This window comes from Mchenga conophoros, linkage group LG6 (assembly GCF_057382185.1).
Source record: "Mchenga conophoros isolate Kocher_MC1m ecotype Shallow Benthic linkage group LG6, M_conophoros_male_GT1.1, whole genome shotgun sequence".
NCBI classification, from domain to species: Eukaryota; Metazoa; Chordata; class Actinopteri; order Cichliformes; family Cichlidae; genus Mchenga; species Mchenga conophoros.
In genome coordinates this window covers 28849534-28873946 of record NC_140531.1, presented here as the reverse complement: position 1 = coordinate 28873946, position 24413 = coordinate 28849534, and the positions used below count along the sequence as shown (strand labels likewise).

Genomic DNA, 24413 nt, shown 5'->3' with positions numbered 1-24413 from the left:
TTTGGAAACGCTGGTGCAAGGAATACCTCATGCAGCTCCAAGAGCGTCAACGATGGACTACACCTAAGAGAAATTTCCATGTTGGTGATGTTGTGCTGATCGTAGATGACACAGCACCCAGAAATTCATGGCCACTAGGAAGAATCGTAGAGACCTTTCCAGACCAGAAAGGTCTGGTGCGTCAGGTGAAAGTAAAGACCAAGACCAATGAGCTTTGTCGACCAGTTACAAAGCTGTGCCTTTTGCAAGAAGCTGAAGATAATTGATGCACTCTTCGAAAATCAAGAACTAGTTTCCTCTGAGGGGAGGAAAGTGAAAGAAGATTCTTTTAAGATAGTTGAAGTTCAGTTAAGTGATGTAGCCATAGATCTTTTCATTTAAGTTAAAGATTTTGTAGTAATTGTTTCAAAGACATTGATAACAATTAGGGGCCGGTAATGTAGAAGCCTACATGCAGTTTAATTTGAAATGTATGCTTTTATTTTGATAGTGCAGAAAACAGGAAGTTGGGCGAGAGGAGAGTGGAGCCATATGGTTTTTTGACCTCGCAATCTCTCGTTTTTTGTTTTTTGTGGATAAGGAAAGAGGGACCAAGCGGAGCGTCAAGCTAAGGCTCCATTAGAAGGAAACCTACAACAGTCATGTAGTTGTAAAAAGCATGATAATATATTATTAAGTAATCCAAAGTATTCAGAATGTTACTCTCATTGAGTAATGTAACGGAATACGTTACAAAATACATTTTGGGGCATGTATTCTGTAATCTGTAGTGGAATACATTTTAGTAACCTTCCCAACACTGAACAGGGGATTATATAACACAACTTGAGTTTAGCTATTTATTTGATCTCTTTCAAAGATTCATAAAAATATTTTAACTTTTGTAAAAATTTGTTGGGTTTTCTTGGCAATTTTAGATAAAATAAAATCTACTTTTTCTGTAACTGCTCTGTGACTTCATGCCTAACCAGCTCGTTCCTTCACAGTATCTACAGTTGTGGTAAGAAGTTTACATACACTCACAGGCATGAACATAATAGTAATTTTCCAATTTTTCAATTACCAAGACATTCATTCAGAGTTTCAGGTGAGATGAGGCAGATATTGACAATGTAATAGTGAGTAAATCTGCAGAGGAAAAAAAAATGCTTATTTTGGGCCAAAGTTGCCAATCTTTTTAAGTGTTTTTATTAGATTTGCCTGGTGACTCTAACAGCAGTTCATCCTCACTGTTGTCCTTGTGCTCAGTGGTGTGTGCCAAATGTGAAGTCATAACTGCTGGCATGCAATACGCTTTAGTGTCTTTTCAGCTTCATCTCCCTGTGAACAGGCGAATCTCTTCAGGCATCTCCGTGTTAAATCAAGGCAGAAGCAGATTTTTTGGGGAAGATTTTCTGCAAAAAGAGACTACTGCATTCTGATAACAATGCTGTGCTGCTATAACACTTTGCACATGCCTCAATCAGTGCATCAAACATAAACAGGGTTCTTAAACATGCAGTTTTCATTTTCTTGTGAAAACTGCAATTAAACTTGCAGCTCTCACGCAGTTGTTGTTTTGTTTTTTTTTAGTCTGATATGGTGCTACAAGGTTTGTTACAAAGACTTTGATTTGACTGGCTTCCTATACAAGAAAAAAAAGTCAAATAGTTAATAAATCCTGGGCCACATTGAAGCTAAAAAACTGCTGTGTTTTCAGTTTAAAAGCTTAACACAACAATGACAACTACTGATCTTACCTGTTCTGCTCCTCCAGTTTGGCTAGCAGCTCTAATTCATCAGGACTCAAGTTCTCGGAGTCTGCTGGGGAGGCTGCAGGTGCTGACAGCACTGCATCGTGGGAAGAGGAGTCTGGGCTGAGCACAGGGCTGCCATTCGATGAGGGATCTGGATCCATGCCAGGTGGGGAGGAAGGGCACTCCAGCTGAGGGGGAGCCCCACCAGAGCCCTCTCTTTCCGGGCTGCCGCTGGGGATAGACATGACGCTGAGGTTGGCGTGAGGTGGGTAAAGCAGTGCTGGTGTGCTCAAAAAAAACGTCTCCCAGTCTCACTGTATGTCTCCCTCCTTAGTGAGCCTGGCTGTTGCCTGATTGGCCACCAGGCAAGCCTATATGATCAGAGGTCCTCAAACCTGCCAAGAATTAAAAGAAATGTATGTGAGCAAAGGCTAAATAAATAAAAACCAAACATAGTTTAGTTCATGTCATTATTATTAACTTGATAAGTTAATACACAGGTGCCATACTATATTGCCTGATAATACCAGTATAATGATGCGATATGAAAGTATCATATCATGATATCAAACGATATCAAGCGTTTATGCTCCTTAGTGCACACAATTACAAAAATAAACCAGGCATTACTAACAAGGAGAGCTAAGTGTGACTCTCTGATGACAATTTAGTAAAAAAGGAGCAGGGAGTTACTACAACAACCTCCAAGAAAGCTCAACGTTTTACAAAATATGCAACAAAACTGTTCCTGCTAAAGGTGGAAACAACAAACTTGTTTCATCACTTGAGGCAAAAAACACACCATCAAAAACATCTAGTCTATGAAGGCGGACATGCTAGCTATATGCTAGCTGGTCATGTGTGGGCTTTAAGCAGCTTTTAACAAGCTCAACTCAAGATCAAACACTCCAGGTACAACATATTTTTCAACTTTCACACTATTGTGCCGACTCCTCAGGAGTTACATGATTAAGTTACTTTTCTGTTAAAGTATTTAGCAGTTATGCAAATTTGATTTAAAGTTTACAAAGAAAATAGTACGAAGGCTAATTTTGTTCTTAATTTAATGTGTCACTGCTATTGCACTGTACTGCTGCTGCTGGTGCCTTGTAGCAACAGATTCTCCCTTTGAATCAGGTACTCTGTCAACATGGCATTAACTCACTGGAAAAGAAGGATGGAAACTGTCCTTTATTTTTATTCACACTAATAAATACCACTAAATACCACTGCCTGTAAGCTGGAAGCACCAAAAAGTGCTTCCAATAATGTTTTCTCCCATTACTGTCAGAAATATTATCAGAATTTCCTTGAAATATAGTGATATAATTTGGAGGCTATGTCACCCACACCTAATAATCCATTTCTATCTATTCTAAAGCTACAGGTAAAAATACTGTGGTTACATTGAAAAGAGTTAACACAACATTAAACAAAGCTTTGATCCTCTTCAGTCAGTTTCATTTAGTAAAACAGAAAACTGTTTGCGGGCCAGATGGCAACCTATTACTGGGTTGATTTGGCCCCTGGGGTGTAAATTTCATGTCATTGCTCTATGAAGGATAAAGAAGGTGAAGCTGAAAGTCTGATGTAGAACAATGAGTTATAGTAATAATCAAGTTTCTGAGTCAGAAATCAATAAGTATGAAGCTAATTTTCTCTTTATCACAGATTTGAGTGCTCTAATGTGGTTTACACAGACATAATCACAACTTTTTTTTTCCTCCATCAGAGGGAAGAATTGACCTGTCAGCATATAAAAAGAAAAAAAAAAATCACAATAAAAAGTTACTGCAAATTACTTGTTACACTGTTATTCGGTTAAGATCACACTGCACAGCTTTCAGAAGGACTAAGACATGGTCACACATTCATCTACATTCAGAAACAGTGCCACAAAATGACTGCAAGCAGCTGAGAAATTTATTAAAACCAGACTATTAAACAAATCAAATGAATTACAGAGTAAATTCAGAGAGATAAACTCAGATTTCACACAGTTTATGAGCAGCTGACACCGCTGGTTTGGAACAGAAGGCTGAGGGCCAGAGGCGGAGCCAGACATTTGAAACACCCAGGGCTTAGAACCTAAAGGGTAGTATGCATGTGGGATTTTTTTTTTTTTTTGGGGGGGGAGTTTAGAAATGACTGAAAGATTAATAGGCTCTGTTTTGAGTTTTGTTCAAAAAAGAATGACTTCATATAGGGAAAAATATATATCACATGGCGATCGTGGCTCAAGAGTTGGGAGTTCGCCTTGTAATCGGAAGGTTGCCGGTTCGAGCCCTGGCTTGGACAGTCTCGGTCGTTGTGTCCTTGGGCAAGACACCTCACCCGTTGCCTACTGGTGGTGGTCAGAGGGCCCGGTGGCGCCAGTGTCCGGCAGCCTCGCCTCTGTCAGTGCGCCCCAGGGTGGCTGTGGCTACAATGTAGCTTGCCATCACCAGTGTGTGAATGTGTGTGTGAATGGGTGGATGACTGGATATGTAAAGCGCTTTGGGGTCCTTAGGGACTAGTAAAGCGCTATATAAATACAGGCCATTTACCATTTACATGTGCAGGACACCTTAAACTAGTTTTTTAATTAAGCAGCAAGGCAGAACAAAATCGGGGCTGTATCAAGACATGAGGACTAAACCCCAATTCAACCAGACCCAAAACTGATCCAGAATTAAAACAGGACTACAACAGTTCAAAATCAGGACTACTTAGGATTTAACCAAGACAGAACCAGAATCAGAACTAGATGATAGTAGCACTAAAAATCATCATAGACCTCCACTACACTTATTTTTTAATTCTACCAAAGTCCACTATTTAGATTGAGAAAAGTTTATATAATTATTTAGCCTTGTTGTGCAAACAAGCTGCAAAACTTAATAAATATAGAATTTGAAAAATAGTAAACCTAAAAAGAAACACTAGGTACGAGATACATGAGGACCTATGATACGGTGATACTTTTGGTAAACAACCATTTGACTAACATGTGTGTCTCACCTGCTCTTGTTCCATCTGTCCTCATTCTCCTCTCTCTTCCTCTCTCTTCCTCTTTGTGCTGACAATCATCAAATATACAGTTGAAACCAGATATTTACATACTCTTCAGATAAAAACACAAACACTTTTTTAATTGTAACATCAAATCAGACTAAATGTTTATTTTTTTAGATTGATAAATATAAAAAACATATTTGTTAACTTTAAGAGTAAAGAGAGAACCTATCTGTGTTTCTTAATTGTAAATGACACCAAATTGTATTCAAAATTGAGCCACACTTATGGAGCTCCACAGTTCTTTTCCTGGTGTTTTGGTTGACATCTCTTGATGTTCCCATGTCACAGAAACAGGCTCTGTGTTTTGCCTTATATGCATCCACAGCTGTGCCACCAATTTACTCACATGGACTCTACTAACCTATCAGAAGCTTCTTCAGCTCAGAATGGAATCGTCTGCAGCTTTCTTATTAATTAACAATAAACTTAGTGTACATGTACTCCTAAATTTGATGAAAGTGATAACAAATAGACAGCTCTGTCTCTCTTTATTCTGACATTTAACTAATTCAAAAGACATTTCAATATTTATCTAAAACAAAAGTTTACTCTAAATTAATGTTGTACAGTAAAAATGTTTTATGTTTTCTCCCTAAAGTGTATGTAAATATCTGGTTACAAATGTGAATATCCTGCTGTGTACTGAAATCCCTCTTGTTTTGCATAGAAATATACTGAACAACATACAAAGCATAATATATAAAATAACATTTACCTGAGTTTTTTCTTTGAAAGAAGCCTCTAATGTCCAGTCTTATATTTCAGTGCATTACTGAAACCGATTTAGTCGGGGAGGGTAAGAACTGAAAATATGAAATAAACACACGTAAGCTAAGACTCTCTAAAAAAAATAGCATTTCTTCGGCTTTTCATTTCGCCATTTGTTGATTCACTTGAAGAGCAAGTAACGTAATATTGGTCAAGTGATCAGTTTGATATCAATCTTTCGTGATTCACCGTCATATTTACATTATTTGTACGGTACGAATGATTTGCTTTGGTACCTGGTCAAACTTAAGCTCTCCTTAGTATGGCTGGTTCTGACAAAACAACCCGGGCTTAAGCCCAGTAAGCCACCCCCACGCTCCGCCCCTGCTGAGGGCAGTTTTTAATTGAATTCTTCATAAGATAAACCGAGGTGTGATTTCCCAGGAGGAAAAAAAAGGCTTCATCATTCAGCAGATTGTTGATGCAATCATGCTTTTTGAGCTGTAGTTGAATTTCTTTAATAAAGGATTAAAAAAAAGAAGAAAAAGAAGCTACATGTGCATTTGTGTGCTTGATACTTTCAGCGATAAGGACCTTACAAAGCACAAGCTTGGCATAAACGTAATATTTTACTAGCTAATGTTAGCCTGGGTAATTAAAAAAAAGCAGCAATCGATACAGCAATCGAATGATATAACATATGGCGATGCTGTGTTGAAACAAAGACACCAGATATCGATACAATATCATATGGTTTCAAATAAAAAGTAACTTGTCAGCAGTAGAATAATAAAACCAATTACTTTTTCACTTCACCAGATGGTGCCATTGAGCTTAATGATTTTTCTAGCGAGGTAACGTCAGTCGCACAGTAGGAAGTTGGTAAACCCAAGGTGGAAGCAGGGATCAGGCAAAGTAAAAAATAAAAAAATCTGAAAAGTATCATCCACATTTGAATTAGATGCATGGACATATTTATTTTTTTAAACATGAAGCATATGGATGTGACTAGAGCTGGGCGATAGAACGATAACGATATGTATCGCGATATAACTTTTACTCGATAGAGAAATTAAGCTATCGCGATAGACCTCGCCGCTCTTGTCCTCTTAAAAAAAAAAAAAAAAAAAAAAAAAAAAAAAAGGTCAGCCAATCCAAATTAAGTAGCGCAGAGCTGAACCAATCACAGCCGCAGCGTCACGTCGCGTGACTTGTTACGTACAGCACAAGTGCCAAGCCGCACGTGTGTTTGTTTGGGAAGCAGCCAGCGCGTAATGGAGGAAATGAGTGTGCCGACTAGAAAAATCAACCGAGTGTGACCGAAGAGAAAACAGATGATGGTTCCAATGCCGGAGAGATTGTCGAACGGAAGAGCCATAGAAGTTCCGTAGTTTGAAGGTATTTCGGCTATTTCAAGTCTGACAAAAAACAGAGTAGCGCGCACTGTAAATTGTGCCGAAAGCAAGTCTGGAAATACAATAAACTGGTGCATGCGTCACACTGTGCGCCCCGTTATTGTTTCGGTGAAATGAATTTCTACAATACTGTTACTGTTAATTCTACTCTCTGCAGTGTTTAAATGCTTACATATACACACAGTTACTGTCCCTCCACACATACGACTCGGTTCTGCTTCTATGCCCCAGCTTTGTTTACTTTTTCCCACCGAGGCTTCTAGACTTCTGATTGGCCAACATTTCTGCACGGTTAGGAATCTAGCGCCACCTGCTGCTTTGGCATGTTCATAGCAGCGTTTTCCTTCATTTCTGCCTTTATGTGAGGACGAGATTATTTTTTAAAACGAAAACGGAAAATCTCCGTTTTCAAAAATACCCGTGTACGTGTGGACGTAGCCTCAGTCTCTGACTGGAAGCGCTAATTCGTCATTCGGCTTTTGTCAGACTAAAGTAACTGTTAAAACTGTTTGAAAAGCTCAGCTATACAACAAGGAGAGATTGAGAATTTCCTTTTAGTTCTCAGTTTATTTGATATTGACAAAAGTTAGTCAGTTTTGTCTGTTCTTCTGTAAAACAAACTAAGATTTATTTTTAGAATTAATATTTTGTTTCTAAGTGGAATTGACAATTTAGTCTGTTTCATTTGTTCTATTTTGAAACTTAAACGCTTTAGCGGCTGCCTTTTGTGTAGTTTGCAATATTTGCCTTTATCTATCTGAAAAAGTCTCATGTTCCTTAAGTACATCTACCCTGTTGAACTTATTATGGGAAATAAATATTTAAATAAAAACAAGCTGCTGATTATTTCACATTTTACTTGTGAGCAACAGCACATTTAAATCTTACAAATTCTTACAAGTTATTTGGCTTATATCGTGATAGATATCGTTATCGCCTGAAATGAAAAAAACATATCGTGATATGAAAAAATCTCATATCGCCCAGCTCTAGATGTGACATGTGGGATTTGTAAGGAATATTATATGAAAGTAAAGTACTTGGGGAGTAGTGCAAACATACTGTAAGATCTCATCTCACATACAGAGGATGTTAGCCAAGTATGGCAAAGCTAACGTTCATTCAACTGAACCGAAAAAAACTAAACTAAACTAAAACTCAACACACTTAGCTCAACAAAGCTTCCAATTTGGGATAAGCTAAAAAAGTAACACAATCTCATCACCTACGTTATGTGCAGACCTACTCGATACAAGGCTATGTAAAACTAAGACTTTTGTTTACTTGTTCAAAACAAGTAACAAAAGCGACTGCTGAATGCCATTTTAAGCTCAAAATACCTTTAACAGTACAATAGTCGACACCTTTTCAATTAAGCTAGATGACTGTAATACAAACTGTTTAGCAGGCCAGGTGAATGTAACATTTATGACAGCTTGTAATAGCAGTGTTGGTCAGTGTGCCTGCTTTACAGTCCTATTTTGAAGCAATAAATCAAAATGCTTTTTATCACAGTAACAATGATTCCCACTTCTCTTAGACAGCACATTTTGACCTTGGATTTCCCACATTTTCATCCTAATATGTCTGAAGATATCTGGCTATGGAAGGCCAGTGTAAAAATCTTTACCCATATCAAAGAAAACAAGCAAAGCAAATACTCACTCAACACATATACAAATACAAACTATTCTATGTGTGTAAAAATCCCACTTTCACTCAAATGCTACACATTTGTAGAGCACGTGTGTGGTAGAATTATATTTATTTTTGCATGACTTTAAGATTACATTTTAGTTGCCGTTTTGTTTGACTATCTGACAACCCAAATTCTCTGTAAATTTTTTAGAATCAGGACATGAGTACTTGTAGCTTTTTCCTGTGATTAAGTTTCTTTTCACAGAGAAAACTCCAAAACAAAATGAGTCACTACAAACCAGGTGTGTCCATTTACTGGCCAAATGTGTCTCAGAAAAAGCAACAAAAATAAATGCATGAAAAGGTGCTGTGTTCTGGACAATTTTGGACTAGTGAGCCCTTGGTTCATTTTAGGGCTAGTTACTACATTCCGCATGTTCTTGGTACTCTATCACATCTGAGATACATACTGGCTATGAGAAGGTGTTTGCATAAACTTGCAGCGTGCCACTGGGTTCAGTGCCTGGAGTTTGTTTGGACCTGGACTGACACCACTGTCTCCAAATGTTCTCGCTGCAATTGTTTTGGTCTGCGCCCAAATTTGATTACTTTGTTTGCATCTGCACAAATGAACCGTACCAAGTGGGGAAATGAACCTCCATTTAAAAAGCACCAAAAAACTAATTAGTCTGGGTTAGGAGAAGATGACGCTCATTCACAACATTAACTCTGCTGCACTTTGCATTTTGATAGGATGTCAGATGAGTTTTGTCCTTACAACAAGCTAAACCAAAAACAACAACAAAAAAACCCAAAAGGTATGCATCTCACAGTTTGCAGGTCTTTAAGTTGAAAATAAACTGTTTTGCATTGTGGACTAACAAGAGACATTACATTTTGTGGTGTGGGACTGGGCTGCAGAAATGAAGGGACTGACACAGTGTGTCTGTGCAGAACATTAGCAGTAGTGCTGCTTTGTAAAGTGGCTAAAAATGGTTACAGTTGACTCCTCTGGATCTCCCAAGCTTGCTTTATAGATGTGTGTGTCACACACACACACACACACACACACACACCTGGTCAGCTAATAATCTGTATAATCCGTCTATTCATAGTCAGTTTAATCCCAACGAACAACAGCGGTGTAGTGAATTCATTAAAACTATCATATCTAACTGACTCAGATCAAACTGTCTTCACATCCAAAAACTCCAAAACAGCGCAATAAAGAAATTCAGCTCTGTCACAGGGCATTAAAATTAAAGAGAAACATTCATTGGCCTGAAAAACATGAAGCACATGAAGCTGACATACACAGCAAGGAAAGCAGAAATACAGCCTGCAGGAGGGGAGAGGAAAGCAGAGGAGCATAACTGTCTGAACAGTGCATGGGGAGAAACAAGGCCCACATTCATGCATCTTAACCAGCCCAATCAAAAGAGCCATTAACAAGCCTATGAAACCAATCACATTTGTAAAAGGGCTTCTTCAAAAAAAACCCCAAAAAAACCCAATCTGAAATACAATCACTTTGATTTAACAGGATTTGCTGTAACAATCAAAAGATGATGTCAATCTGCCTTTTCTTCTGAAACTCATTTGACAGACTGGTGTAGCACCTGATGAAACTGCCTTGTCAATTAAGCCTCAACCCCAGCAGCAAGACTGAAGTGAGCTCGGTTATTGACATAATGTATAACTCTACAAGATACCTGCGGCATTTTAGCCTCTGGCTCTCGCTTCCCAGCAAGCAGCAGGTGAATACAGAGGGCTCGTGTTCACTATCCTGGCCAAGCTTTGATGTTTTGCACCAAAGACACAAAAGTATATCATAGAATATTTAAATTATATATGTCTCAATGCCGACTCTTTATGGACAGCAAACTGCTATTATTACAGCGATATGGACAAATATCCACGCCAGATTTTCCTTCGGCTTAAGCCCTGCTGGGCTTAAATTATTGCTGACCAAACAATACGACTCAAGCTTAGACTACTACATAAAGACTTAATAAAGAGGTCTTTAGATTAATTGAATACTGGGTTAATGTACTGCATTAAAAATATTCTACATGCCATTATAGCATCTTCTAAAGGGACTGCCTTTTAGGAATAACAGAGAAGACGTTTGAGAGGTTTTCAGTACTACAAAGGACTATTCAGCCGTGTCATTGTGGTCAACCCACACTGTAAAAGGTGTGAGTCATGCAGGATTTAAAGTCCCCCTGCCCCATTCTGTCTCTCTCACTCACAAGCACACGCACACACACACACACACACACACAGTGACATTGTGAAGGTCTCTGGCAAAGCAAAACAAGCCATATTTTCAGAGCTTGGCTGTTGTTCTGTATATGACTGCAGGCCTGCAGTAATGTCATTGTGGGCATGGAACTGCAGAGAACAGAGAGTATTAAGGTAATAAGTGGTGGTGATGGTATTTCACTTATATTTGCTTTTCTGAGCATGCGTGTGCACCAAATGAAAGGATAGTTTTTAGTTGTGCCGTGGCATTTCTCCACACTCGTTGTAACCTGTGTTTATAAAATCCTATCTCGATAATGATTTGTTGATAAATATGTGAACGACTGTGTGATGCACATGTTTAGTTTCTCCACCACCGCGTCACTGTGTACAATTATGGCATTGTGCATAGTCTATGCTTGAATGCATCCTCTCCGAGCTCTCACTGTCCACACAAACAGACAGGGCCATTATCTCCCCCTCTGACTGTCCTCTGCACACAAACACACACCACCCCCCGTGATTTAACATGAATTTGCATTTACAATGTTATATGCATATATTGCATGGGAACCTTACTTTACGATGTTTACGATTAACAAAACATTAGTGCTTAAAAAAAAAAAAAAGTCTTCACAGTCCCCATCTGGGCTCGACTTTGACACTGATCCACCCTGAGGCAGTTATAATAGGGAGGGTGACAAAAACAAAATGCTCTCTTTTGATCTCTTTAGGAGATCAAGTAATAAACAGATGGATCCGCAGTTTCCTTAGAGGAATTACATTATACATACACTTGGAGGTGTAAGAAAAACACAAAAACACAAAGCTAAAAAAAATATATCAAGATTTACAAAAACAAAATAAAAACAAACACAAAAATTAGCAAGTTGTCACAGTCTTCCTGCTGTGACAACAAGCATGACCCTTGTTAATCTGTAGCTGCTAACCTCCTCGCTGTCCCAACATGATCTCATGCTTAGCTTCTGACACGTGGACTTTTCTCTGGCACGCTATTCAACTACTGTACCCGTTATCCTTGTGACTGCTGCTGGTCTCCACACTGCTCAAAACATCCCATTGTAAGATGGGGATGTTCTTATTTTTGATTTTAACATTCTATGGAGCGTACTTCTGTGCAATGTCTGAAAAGTAAGACATGCTGTTACTTTAAACTCTGTCTCTGGGTGATCATTTAACTCATGAATATAACTGAAGTCACAGCTCAGTCACTATTTTTAACTTCTGTGTACACTGATTTTTAATCAAATGACGTCAAGGTCATAAAATCCAGCTTCCCTCCCGCTTCCAGGCAAAGCTTTGTCTAGTTGTTAATTACCACTGAATCTGTGAAGCCAATATACTTTCTAATCCTGTCTTCCGTCTGCTAGAGATATTCAACAGTGAATCTGAGTCTATATTCACCAGCTACCTGACACTCCTGCAGACATCATCCACCGTCATTAGTAGTATTGTAATGACAATCTGCGCTCCAAACAGCTCTCATGTATCGACTGCACAGTATATATCAATGAGTGTTTATGTGCATATAGTGCAGCAGAGGTTTTCCAGATTTGTCAAGTTTGAACATGCTATGGTATTAGGTATACAGTGGGGCAAAAAAGTATTTAGTCAGCCACCGATTGTGCAAGTTCCCCCACTTAAAATTTCAGATCTTCTTTAGGCTAATGGACAGCTTTCTCCTGCTTCACAACATTAGTGTCAGAGAGGATTCTTTTGTTGTGAAAGCCTTTGAAAGAAGTCATTAGTTTAGCAATCATTGCCTGATTGTCACTGTTCAGTACATAGCTTTTTGTGTTTACCTGTATGGAGAAGAAATAGAGTTAACCATTCAGTTATTCTCGGTCTTACCATCTTGTAGTTCACTTTTGACATTATGGATGTTTTACTTTTTTTTTTTTTTTTCCAAAATATTGATTAATCTGACCTGTTCAAATCTGATCATTCAGTGGCACAAAAGAGTCAGCTGTGACTTGAAGTCAACAGTAGGTTGTATGGATGGCCATTTCTAGACAATTTCCTGTCACAATGGCACTCAGGGGAACCAAACCTTCTAGAAAGGGATACTAATTACATTTAGAGCAGGAAACCATCAGTCATAGGAAGTGAGCAGGGTCAGTAGACTTTGTGAAGTCTCAAAACAATATTCATTGGCTTTGTTAGTTAATTTTCCCCAAATGTGTCTCCTCCTCATTTACAGTGGGGCAAAAAAGTATTTAGTCAGCCACCGATTGTGCAAGTTCCCCCACCTAAAATGATGACAGAGGTCAGTAATTTGCACCAGAGGTACACTTCAACTGTGAGAGACAGAATGTGAAAAACAAAATCCATGAAGCCACATGGTAGGATTTGTGAAGAATTTATTCGTAAATCAGGGTGGAAAATAAGTATTTGGTCACCTCAAACAAGGAAAACCTCTGGCTCTCACAGACCTGTAACGTCTTCTGTAAGAAGCTTTTCTGTCCCCCACTCATTACCTGTATGAATGGCACCTGTTTGAACTCATCATCTGTATAAAAGACACTTGTCCACAGCCTCAAACAGTCAGACTCCAAACTCCGCCATGGCCAAGACCAAAGAGCTTTCGAAGGACACCAGGAAAAGTATTGTAGACCTGCACCAGACTGGGAAGAGTGAATCTACAATAGGCAAGCAGCTTGGTGTGAAAAAATCAACTGTAGGAGCAATCATCAGAAAATGGAAGACATACAAGACCACTGATAATCTCCCTCGATCTGGGGCTCCACGCAAGATCTCATCCCGTGGGGTCAAAATGATCATGAGAACGGTGAGCAAAGATCCCAGAACCACACGGGGGGACCTGGTGAATGACCTGCAGAGAGCTGGGACCAAAGTAACAAAGGTCACCATCAGTAACACACTACAACGGCAGGGAATCAAATCCCACAGTGCCAGACGTGCTCCGCTGCTGAAGCCAGTGCATGTCCAGGCCCGTCTGAAGTTTGCCAGAGAGCACATGGATGATACAGCAGAGGATTGGGAGAATGTCATGTGTCCAGATGAAACCAAAGTAGAACTTTTTGGTATAAACTCAACTCGTCGTGTTTGGAGGAGGAAGAATACTGAGTTGCATCCCAAGAACACCATACCTACTGTGAAGCATGGGGGTGGAAACATCATGCTATGGGGCTGTTTTTCTGCCAAGGGGACAGGACGACTGATCCGTGTTAAAGACAGAATGAATGGGGCCATGTATCGTGAGATTTTGAGCCAAAACCTCCTTCCATCAGTGAGAACTTTGAAGATGAAACGAGGCTGGGTCTTCCAACATGACAATGATCCAAAACACACCGCCCGGGCAACAAAGGAGTGGCTCCGTAAGAAGCATTTGAAAGTCCTGGAGTGACCTAGCCAGTCTCCAGACCTCAACCCCATAGAAAATCTGTGGCGGGAGTTGAAAGTCCGTGTTGCTCGGCGACAGCCCCAAAACATCACTGCTCTCGAGAAGATCTGCATGGAGGAATGGGCCAAAATACCAGCTACTGTGTGTGCAAACCTGGGAAAGACCTATAGTAAACGTTTGACCTCTGTTATTGCCAACAAAGGTTATGTTACAAAGTATTGAGTTGTATTTTTGTTATTGACCAAATACTTATTTTCCACCCTGATTTACGAATAAATTCTTCACAAATCCTACCATGTGGATTCGTGGATTTTTTTTTTCACATTCTGTCTCTCACAGTTGAAGTGTACCTCTGGTGCAAATTACTGACCTCTGTCATCATTTTAGGTGGGGGAACTTGCACAATCGGTGGCTGACTAAATACTTTTTTGCCCCACTGTAAATGAGGAGGAGACACATTTGGGGAAAATTAACTAACAAAGCCAATGAATATTGTTTTGAGACTTCACAAAGTCTACTGACCCTGCTCACTTCCTATGACTGATGGTTTCCTGCTCTAAATGTAATTAGTATCCCTTTCTAGAAGGTTTGGTTCCCCTGAGTGCCATTGTGACAGGAAATTGTCTAGAAATGGCCATCCATACAACCTACTGTTGACTTCAAGTCACAGCTGACTCTTTTGTGCCACTGAATGATCAGATTTGAACAGGTCAGATTAATCAATATTTTGGAAAAAAAAAAAAAAGTAAAACATCCATAATGTCAAAAGTGAACTACAAGATGGTAAGACCGAGAATAACTGAATGGTTAACTCTATTTCTTCTCCATACAGGTAAACACAAAAAGCTATGTACTGAACAGTGACAATCAGGCAATGATTGCTAAACTAATGACTTCTTTCAAAGGCTTTCACAACAAAAGAATCCTCTCTGACACTAATGTTGTGAAGCAGGAGAAAGCTGTCCATTAGCCTAAAGAAGATCTGAAAAGGTGTGAAGTCAACAATAAATGAAGCTTCTAGTTGTTTCAGACTACAGGAGTGAAGCTGAACTCCAGCCCGCAAAGATTCACAGGATCACAGATGTGTAGCTCAGTACAACCATCCCTGCTGTGAGGCTGGGGTGGAAGGAAACGCATGTTTTCACGGCTTGGCACGGCGTGCCTAAAGCCAGTTGGTGGTTAAGCTTTTTCAGTCGCTGACTTATTTTTGCTTTCCTGTTGCATTCATTACATTATTTAAAGATTTCATACTTTCCCAGCAGTGCCGTCAGAAGCACTAATCAGTTGTCGAGCTGTTTAATCACCCATTCTGATTACAAACATCTGCTGTTTGCTGCTGGAAATTTGTATTTGTTTGATCTTTTTTTTTTTTTTTTGTTAAATTTTCTCAAATTAAATTTTAACTGCCTGAAGTCTCTCAGGAAAATGGAAATATAATAAAGCTCAGGGGGAGCATAGGACTGCTCAGCTCCCCTAATAAAGATTGAAAAGGGCCATTTTTCTTAATGAATGTTTTTACTGTAGGAACTTAAAATATATATTTGATTTGAAAACAGATGCACTAAAGGATACTAAGGTAGAATTACAACTTTTACTTATGTAAAGGGACTAAATATTTGTTTATCGAGTTTGCAAAATAGTTATCCAACACAAGTTTTTAACTTAAACACAGCTGTGTTTAATTTAAAAACTTGTGTTGGATAACTATTTCTACCCTGTAGATATGCTGATAGGTAGACCATTTAAGGCTTTAAATACAAACGGTGCCACTTTATACAACAGCAAGAGCCCCATGTGATGACATGGATTTCATAATATGTCAGTATCTCACTTTTTTTAATCATACTCTCATAGGTTCATACTATGGTAAATCATTCCCTCGTGTTAATTTTAAATGACAGCTAAACATTAACTGTTCAGTTGCAAGGCATCAATCTTTTGTACAGAAAAACCCCATGTTTAAAAAAATAAATAAATACTGGTAATCAAAGGCATGAACATAACAATAACATATTCTTTTGGTATTCTTTTTGCCAAAGAAGCTACATCAAATTACTATTCAAACAGGTGAATGAATGAATATAGTTTCATGTACACAAGCCTTGATAAATATGGCCCTACGGTATATAAGTCAAATTTACATTTTGGTATAAATCCCAAGTGCAGCAGCAGTATGAAAATGAGATCACGATTCAGTCTGTGTGAAACCTGCAGGGTAACACAAATCTAGTTACAAATCTGCAGAGAACAATAAACCAGACAGAGGAGGGCTGAGGAGGAGCTGCAGTCATAGTGAGCTTGAACCACAGCAGTCAGGTCATCAAGCAGCTCCCTGTTTCCATGTGTCAGCAAAAGAAATGAAGTGCAGTGCCATGCAAATGGCCAGGCAACCATAAACACAGACAGCCAGCAAACCAAGCAGGAACCCCAAGCATCAGTCCAAACAGAGTATTTTAAAGGAACACTATTCTGTTATTATTACTATACCATAAATCTACACTTTAATCACATTTTGCATGGATTGCATCTGGGGATGCCGTGATCTGATATTTGGATCACATACCAGTCCAATCCTTACTTGTAAAGCTGGATAGGATATAGGTGATGATGAGCTACATGTTGTTTACTACACTACACAGCGGCAACAGAGCATAGTTAGCTAACAGCAAAGGAAGGCAGTTTGGAGGCCCTTCACATTGGCTACAACAACAGCTTTTCTTTATGTTTGCCGTAGTTTCAATTTAACTGCAACTGTGGTCAATGTGAGCAGGTATGACTAAAAGACAGTGGCGACAAAGAAAAGTCACTGTCATTTGTATCTTAGAGGCAAGTACGTGTTTGGAAGCTTTTACCACATTTACAGGAATGTAAGATGTTGTAACCAGCCGTGTTAACAGTTCTTCACTTCATCTGTCTCTGTCAGCTCCACCCTGCATGCAACGTGTGTGTGTGTAACAGTAAATTAAGGTGCACTCAGAACAAAGAAGGACCGCAAAAACTAACATAAATAAGGGCAGTATGGAGTAGCACGTGACTCAGAGCCCAGAAATCAACATTACTGAAGCAGTGAGGGATCATCAAAACAAAAGGCAGCCAACATCAAAAGAAGAGCGTATGAGGGTTCAGGCATTGTTGATGAACAAAGGTGACCATATCAAATATCAACTTTCAAGTTCGTTAGAATTATGCAAACATATACTGCATTTTCATTTATGTTTCTATTATTCACCACAGCCACTTCCCAATTTACCCAGCAAAATATAAAGAGATAAGGAGTGACACAAGACTTTTGCACAGCACCGCATTCTAACCTAATCAGCGAACAAAACATCTACAGTGTGAGGAAAAGCTGCAGTTAAACCTTGGGAGTAAAACACTGAGTAAAACATCATTGTCCTGTACATGAAAAAAATTAAGTCCATCTGAAGAGAAACTGCGCATATATGATAATAATGATTCCCCATTGAATCAATGAATAGAACTGTTAACAAAAAAATTAAAAAAATATCATAATGTCACTATTTTATTATTAATCTATGCTGCTGTTGTTGCATTAAGACACTATAGTAGATCAAATGTTTTGCTTTAGCGTAAGATTTCAAAGAAGAGACATCTTTACTGAGACCAGTCATTAAAGACCAGTCTTGTTTCAGGCGTGAGGAAAAAAAAAAAATCAATCTTTCCATCTTGTGAGGACACACACACATGGGGCTCCTGTTTATTACTGATGGTCCTCTCCTACAACCACACACAGTGGCAGACAACAATAACCCTGGACGGCAGCATGTACAGAATCTGTATAGTACACTGACAAAGCTGTGAGGTGATAGCCCTTCTCTTGTTCTTGCTACACACATTAAACAAATGCACACATGTAAGGTGTACACACATCTCTGAGATTGTTTATCTTTAAGACACTGCCCGGAGCCTTTTTGCTCACCACAGTCTTACACAGATAATGAGGAAGCAGTGTCAGTTGCAGAGCGCAAAGGAAAAGATTGGCTGGGAAGAACTAGGGTGTGTTTGCATGTCACAGAGTACTAGTCACTTGTTTCTATTTCTTTGCTGGATCAGATAAAGATGAAGTTTCAGGCCTTTGCGCTTAAAAAACAAGGTCACCAGGATGTGAGAATCTGATACCGGTTTCCTTGACAGCAAAATGTGTGAGAAGGCTTTTGCACAGTGAGTGGATTATACAGGTAAAAATAAACATTATCTCACTGAATCTCACATCAACACATGACAAGCCCATTATTCACCCATTACTCAGTGCAAGCCCTCATTCATGGAGCATCCTTGGACTGTCTGCCCTCTTAAAAAAGATAAGAAAGAGTACTTGGGGGAAGAAGGGTGGAGAATTGTTTAATTTCTTGACTAGTGAGGCGTGTGGTGTATTTAATAGAATAGAATAGAATAGAATAGAATTCAACTTTATTGTCATTGCACATGCACAGGTACAGGGCAACGACCCACCCTTTCTCTATTTTTGTTATTACAGTTGGGTTTTTAAAATTATACAGCATATCTGCCCTCATGAGTCAGTAGTGAGTTATTTAACTCGCCTGTAGTAAGAGCAGTAAAGCCAGTCAAGCACATTACAAGGGATTTAGTTGTTAACCCCACTCTGATTAGATAAATACAGCAAGAACAACCGGATTCACCTATGATGAGTAGTTAGAGGGCATGCATGAGCAGTACAGTAAACATCTGGAGGGAGATATTTGTAGCAGTCCCTCTGCTATCTATAATCCCATCTTGCAAACTCATACTCCAAGATCCTGTAATCTACTGGCCTGGTTTGTTTGGACATGACAGCTCATTATCCTGGCCTGCTGCTGTTGCTTAAGAATGCCTGGACTACAGGGGCCTGCATGCTCTGCAGTCGGCTCATGGCTCGGCTGGATCAACATCTGTGGCCAAAATGACACATCATCCTCTCGCTTTGCGGCACCAAATGTTCCGGCTTCCTACGGCAACATGATTGTGTAACGACACGAAACGAGGACGGGACATTGAGGAAAAGACGATATAAACATGGCACACCAGCAGCGTGCTAAGCATTAGCAAGAAATATGGTTTATGTGCTAATGAATGGGCCGCGTCTCCGCTGGCATGTTGTACAGTGGATTTTTTTCACTGATACAAATGGAGCAGACCCTGGAAGCAGCGGCTGCTACTGATGTCGGCCCGTTCAGTTATCATAGCATTTAATAAACCAATAAGCTCGCAAGCCCTTCAACTGACTGCTCGTGAAAACGCTAATGTTTAATTTAAATATAAAACCGTCAAATAAACAAATAAGATTCGTTAACGCTTACCTGCACTCCTTTTCCATAATCGGAGCGGTGTGTTTAGCGTCGCTCCCAAGCCGGTCTGTCGTAAACGTCAAACGTGTGTTACCGGCTAATTAAAATCTTAATAAACCACCGAGGACAAATACGCCGTCCAGCACAGTGCCATCCTCCTGCCGCCGTTCGACCGGGGAGGAAGCGCCGCGTCTCTCGCTCGCTGGTCGCGAGGCAGCGCACGCGGTGAGAGGGGACGTGCGCGTGCGAACCGAATTTAGAGGAGAAAAATATTTCTGGAGGCGTCCACTGAAATAACCATGACAGCCGTGTGATGTAGTCAACGGCTCAGCAGGGATGTGGTATAAACGGATGCATCAATCATTGCAAGTAAATCACACAGAATGGCTGGCGTTCTTAGGCTTCAGGTTGAGCTCGAGGTAAGGCGAACCAATCAAACAGCGGAACGAGGCGAGAGCGACACGCCACGAGCCAATGGCAGGGCCGAATTACGGGATTCCAGTGGAAGGACAACGTATACAACCAATCACCGAGGAGCTTTATTCTGTTAGAAGGCGGGCTCCGCAGGTGTCACAGAGCGGTGTCAGTTAAACGGATTTATCGGTATTTGGCAACGATATTATTCATCATCTGACAAAAAATAAATAAATAAAAATAAAAAACATGTAATTGTTTCAACTAATTTGTGGTAATACTTTTGATTATCTTATAACCGACAGAAGCAGCTACCTGTTACTGGATAGTGAGAGTGCATAATAATAATAAAAATAATAATAATAAGTATAATAAGTATAATGTAAACTGTCAAAACTAAATGTGCTGGAGGTTATAAGTGCTGATGCATCACTCATATGTAAGTAGCATTTAAACTAACCTATTAGTTATTGTATTGACTAGTCTAGTTTGTATTTGAGATGTTAATGATTTGTATGGAGACGTTATTCTGTTAAATAACAACTAGAGAAACATCTAGTTGTTTCTCTAGAAACAACACCTTAACTTTCCTGAGTTGAATGTGAACTTATGTGAACTAATCAATCAAGATGTGATTCAATCAAGATCTGATTAGAGAATGTAAACTCAGTAAAGAAAGGGGGCGATCAAAGTGCAGTTGCTTTTAAGATGAGGTTAGTAATACAGCATTTAAAGCTGGAAAAAAGGAGCCAAGATTAGATCATCTGGGCCAGATCTTTGGCCGAGACTTGCCAGTTTTGAATCACAATAGCCCCATTGAGAATTCTGCTACAGCTTTGCTACCAATGCTGCCAATAAAAACACACGCACATTTCACATCAGAATCAGAATCAGAATCAGAATGGGTTTATTGCCAGATGTTGAGGTTTACAACATTAGGAATTTGCTGCGGTGCTTCAGTGCAGACAATAAGAATTAAAGTGCTATGTAGAAAGAAAGATATGTGCATGAGATATACATGAGATATGTACATGAGAATAAGAATTATGAGTGCTACGTAGAAGATATATACATGAGTGCAGGTGGTGATCAGTGCCAGACATATATACATGAGAGTAAGAATTATGAGTGCTACGTAGAAAGATATATACATGAGTGCAGGTGGTGATCAGTGCCAGACATGAAATGATGCAGTGACACAGCGTAGGGTCATGTGTTTATTGTTCATGTGTCCCACAGCAGAGGGGAAGAAACTGTTCTTGTGGCGAGAGGTTCTGGTGCGAATGGACCGGAGCCTCCTGCCTGAGGGGAGCAGGTCAAACAGACTGTGTCCAGGGTGAGAAGGGTCAGCTGAGATCCGGGCTGCACGCCGCAGAGTCCTGGAGGTGTACAGGTCCTGCAGAGATGGGAGTCTGCAGCCAATCACCTTCTCAGCAGAGCGCACAACACGCTGCAGTCTCTGTTTGTCCCTGATAGTGGCTCCAGCGTACCACACGGTGATGGAGGAGGTGAGGATGGACTCGATGATTGCAGTGTAGAATTGCACCATCGTCCGTGTTGGCAGGTTGAATTTCTTCAGCTGCCTCAGGAAGTACATCCTCTGCTGGGCTTTCTTGATGACGGAGGTGATGGTGGGCTCCCACTTCAGGTCCTGGGTGATGGTGGTACCCAGGAAGCGGAATGAGTCCACAGAGGTGATGGGGGTGTCAGTCAGGATGATGGGGGGGAGTGGGGCTGTGTGCTTCCTGAAGTCCACAATAATCTCCACTGTCTTCTGGGCATTCAGCACCAGGTTGTTGTGGCTGCACCAAGACACCAGACGTTCAACCTCCCTCCTGTAGGCAGACTCATCCCCGTCAGAGATGAGCCCAATGACGGTGGTGTCATCTGCGAACTTGATTAGCTTGACAGACTGGTGGGTGGAGGTGCAGCAGTTGGTGTACAGGGAGAAGAGCAGAGGAGAAAGAACACAGCCCTGAGGGGAGCCGGTGCTGATGGTCCGGGAGTCCGAGACATTCTTTCCCAGCCTCACGTGCTGCTTCCTGTCCGTCAGGAAGTCAGTGATCCACCGGCAGATGGGATCAGGCACATTCATCTGGGAAAGCTTGCCTCGGAGATGGTCTGGAAGGATGGTGTTGAAGGCAGAGCTGAAGTCCACAAACAGGATCCTGGCGTAGGTTCCTGGGGAGTCCAGATGCTGCAGGATGAAGTGTAGGGCCATGTTGATGGCGTCGTCTACAGACCTGTTGGCTCTATATGCAAACTGCAGGGGGTCCAGGAGGGGGGCCGTGAGGGTCTTGAGATGGGAGAGAACTAGGCGCTCAAATGACTTCATGACCACAGATGTCAGAGCCACGGGTCTGTAGTCATTTAGTCCAGTGATCCTAGGTTTCTTGGGGACAGGGATTATGGTAGAGGACTTGAAGCAGGCAGGCACATGACATGCCTGCAGTGAGGAGTTGAAGATGCCAGAAAACACTGGGGCCAGCTCGTTTGCACAGTGTCTGAGGGTGGCAGGAGACACACCGTCTGGGCCGGGAGCTTTCCGAGCATTCAGGTTCTTAAACTGCTTCCTCACATCTGCTTCATGAATATGAAGAGTTGTGGTCGGAGGAGGTGGTGTGAAATCCTCTTTTGTGTGGGGTGAGGGGGCGGGTGTTGCAGGTAAACAGTTTGAAGGTGGTGATGGCTCTATGGAGGGGGGAGAGGTGGGGGAATGAGTGTCCAAAGTGCCTCTATTGTTGGGGTCGTTGGAGGTGTGAAGGCTGCCTGATGGCTCGTCAAAACGACAGTAGAAGTCGTTGAGGGTGTTGGCTAAGAGCAAGTCATCAGTGGAGTGGGGGGTTTTAGGCTTGTAGTTTGTGATATTCCTAAAACCTTTCCACACAGAGGCCGAGTCATTCTCTGAGATCTGCTGCTGCATCTTCTCAGAGTGCTGATGTTTAGCAATGTCCACTTCCTTAGTGAACCTGTACTTGGCCTCTCTGTAGCAGTCCCTGTCTCCGCTTCTGAACGCCTTACTCTTTTCCAGCCACAGCTTTTTGAGTTTAGGAGTAAACCAGGGTTTGTCATTGTTATAACTCACCCTGGTGCGTGATGGCACAATGCTGTCCTCACAGAAGTGGATATAGGAGGTGACAGTGTCCGTAAACTTGTCCAAGCTGTTAGAAGCAGCCTTCATTGTGTCCCAGTCTGTGGTCTCCAAACACGTGCGAAGCTCCTCCACAGCCTCGTTGCTCCACAGTTTTTTGGTCCTCACGACAGGTTTGGAGAGCTTCAGCCTCTGTCTGTACGCGGGGATTAGGTGGATCATGACGTGGTCAGAAAGTCCGTACATAGTGTATGAAGTAAAAATAATTATATTACATGGTGTGAGATTCTGCACATTGCCTATGGAAAGGCAGACCTGGTTCCAGGGAAACACTCAAGTGAACAAACACACAATACGTAATCAAAATAATCCCAGTATTCTTTTCTTTATTTTTGTTAGTTTCTGTTATTTTTACCTTCCAAGAGACACCCGGTTTTTAATAGACTAACAAAACTGTCACTTTATAGTTAAACTATGATTAATTGGACTGTACAAATGTAAAGTGATAAACATTTAGATTCAAATATTGTCTCAGTGTCCTCTATTCCCCCCAAATTCACATTCACATCTTGAATTTCAGTTATATATGGAAATGTGACCTAACATATTGAGACATGCCACAATACAACAAACGATGATGGTGTTTTAATAACAGGATATATTTTAATTGACTTTTATTTTCTTACTCTCTAAAGGCAGGGCTTGAAGGGTGACTGACTTACTGTGCACAGTATTGATAATGTGCATCATCTGGACAATTACTTTATTGCCATCAAGTGGACAAATTGGATACTACACTTTTCCATACCCAAAGCAGCAAATACAGCTTAACTGATACCTACTGGTTTTTTTGTTTGTTTTATTATTAATTTTAAATCTAATTATTGGCATTTATGGATGTTGGTGTACAAAATTTTGGAGACATTGTGCATTTCTTCATATTTTGTTTTCAATGAGCCATGCTTAATATGGTTTCTTAAAGTGGTCTCGGACAGTAGTATACCAGCTCCAGCTCAAGACTAAGAAATTTAGAAAATCATGGATTGATGGAATACATATTTTTATTCTTTCGTTCAAATCATACAAAGGACGTCAGGACAGAGACACAACAGTGAGTGCCTATAGCCATTTGTAAAACACGGTGAAGGCTCTGTCGTGGTTTGGGACTGCATTTCAATTAGTGCTGATGGAGATATTCTCTCTTCTACGGAATTATGACTGCAGAAAGGTTTAATCAGTCAAATCTACCATGCATAACCATCTGTGAAGCACCTGATTGGCATGGTAGTGGTTTTACAAAATACAGACTTTAAATCTTGTTAGAATTGTACAAGCTTTTTTTTTTAAACTTATATACTGTATCTCCATGTATGTTTACCTGTTTCAATCGATCGACGCACCCATTTTCAATTTTCCTAA

General features: G+C 40.4%; 1 protein-coding gene across 3 annotated transcripts in view; it reads right to left on the bottom strand.

Moving 5' to 3' along the window:
• evi5l (ecotropic viral integration site 5 like) overlaps positions 1–19926 on the bottom strand; it is a 50712-nt gene extending 30786 nt beyond the window's left edge. For 2 of the 3 annotated variants that reach the window (XM_085277267.1, XM_085277269.1), the window contains exons 1-2: positions 19502–19925; positions 1740–2131 (exon numbers count right to left, since the gene is read on the bottom strand). In XM_085277267.1, the coding sequence (XP_085133393.1) occupies positions 1740–1981 (242 nt within the window). In that variant the 5' untranslated portion in view covers positions 1982–2131; positions 19502–19925. Of the gene's footprint in view, positions 1–1739; positions 2132–4736; positions 4795–5508; positions 5597–19501 lie in introns of all 3 variants that reach the window. The other variant, XM_085277268.1, reaches the window with a different exon arrangement.
• Between the last annotated feature and the right edge of the window lie 4487 nt (positions 19927–24413).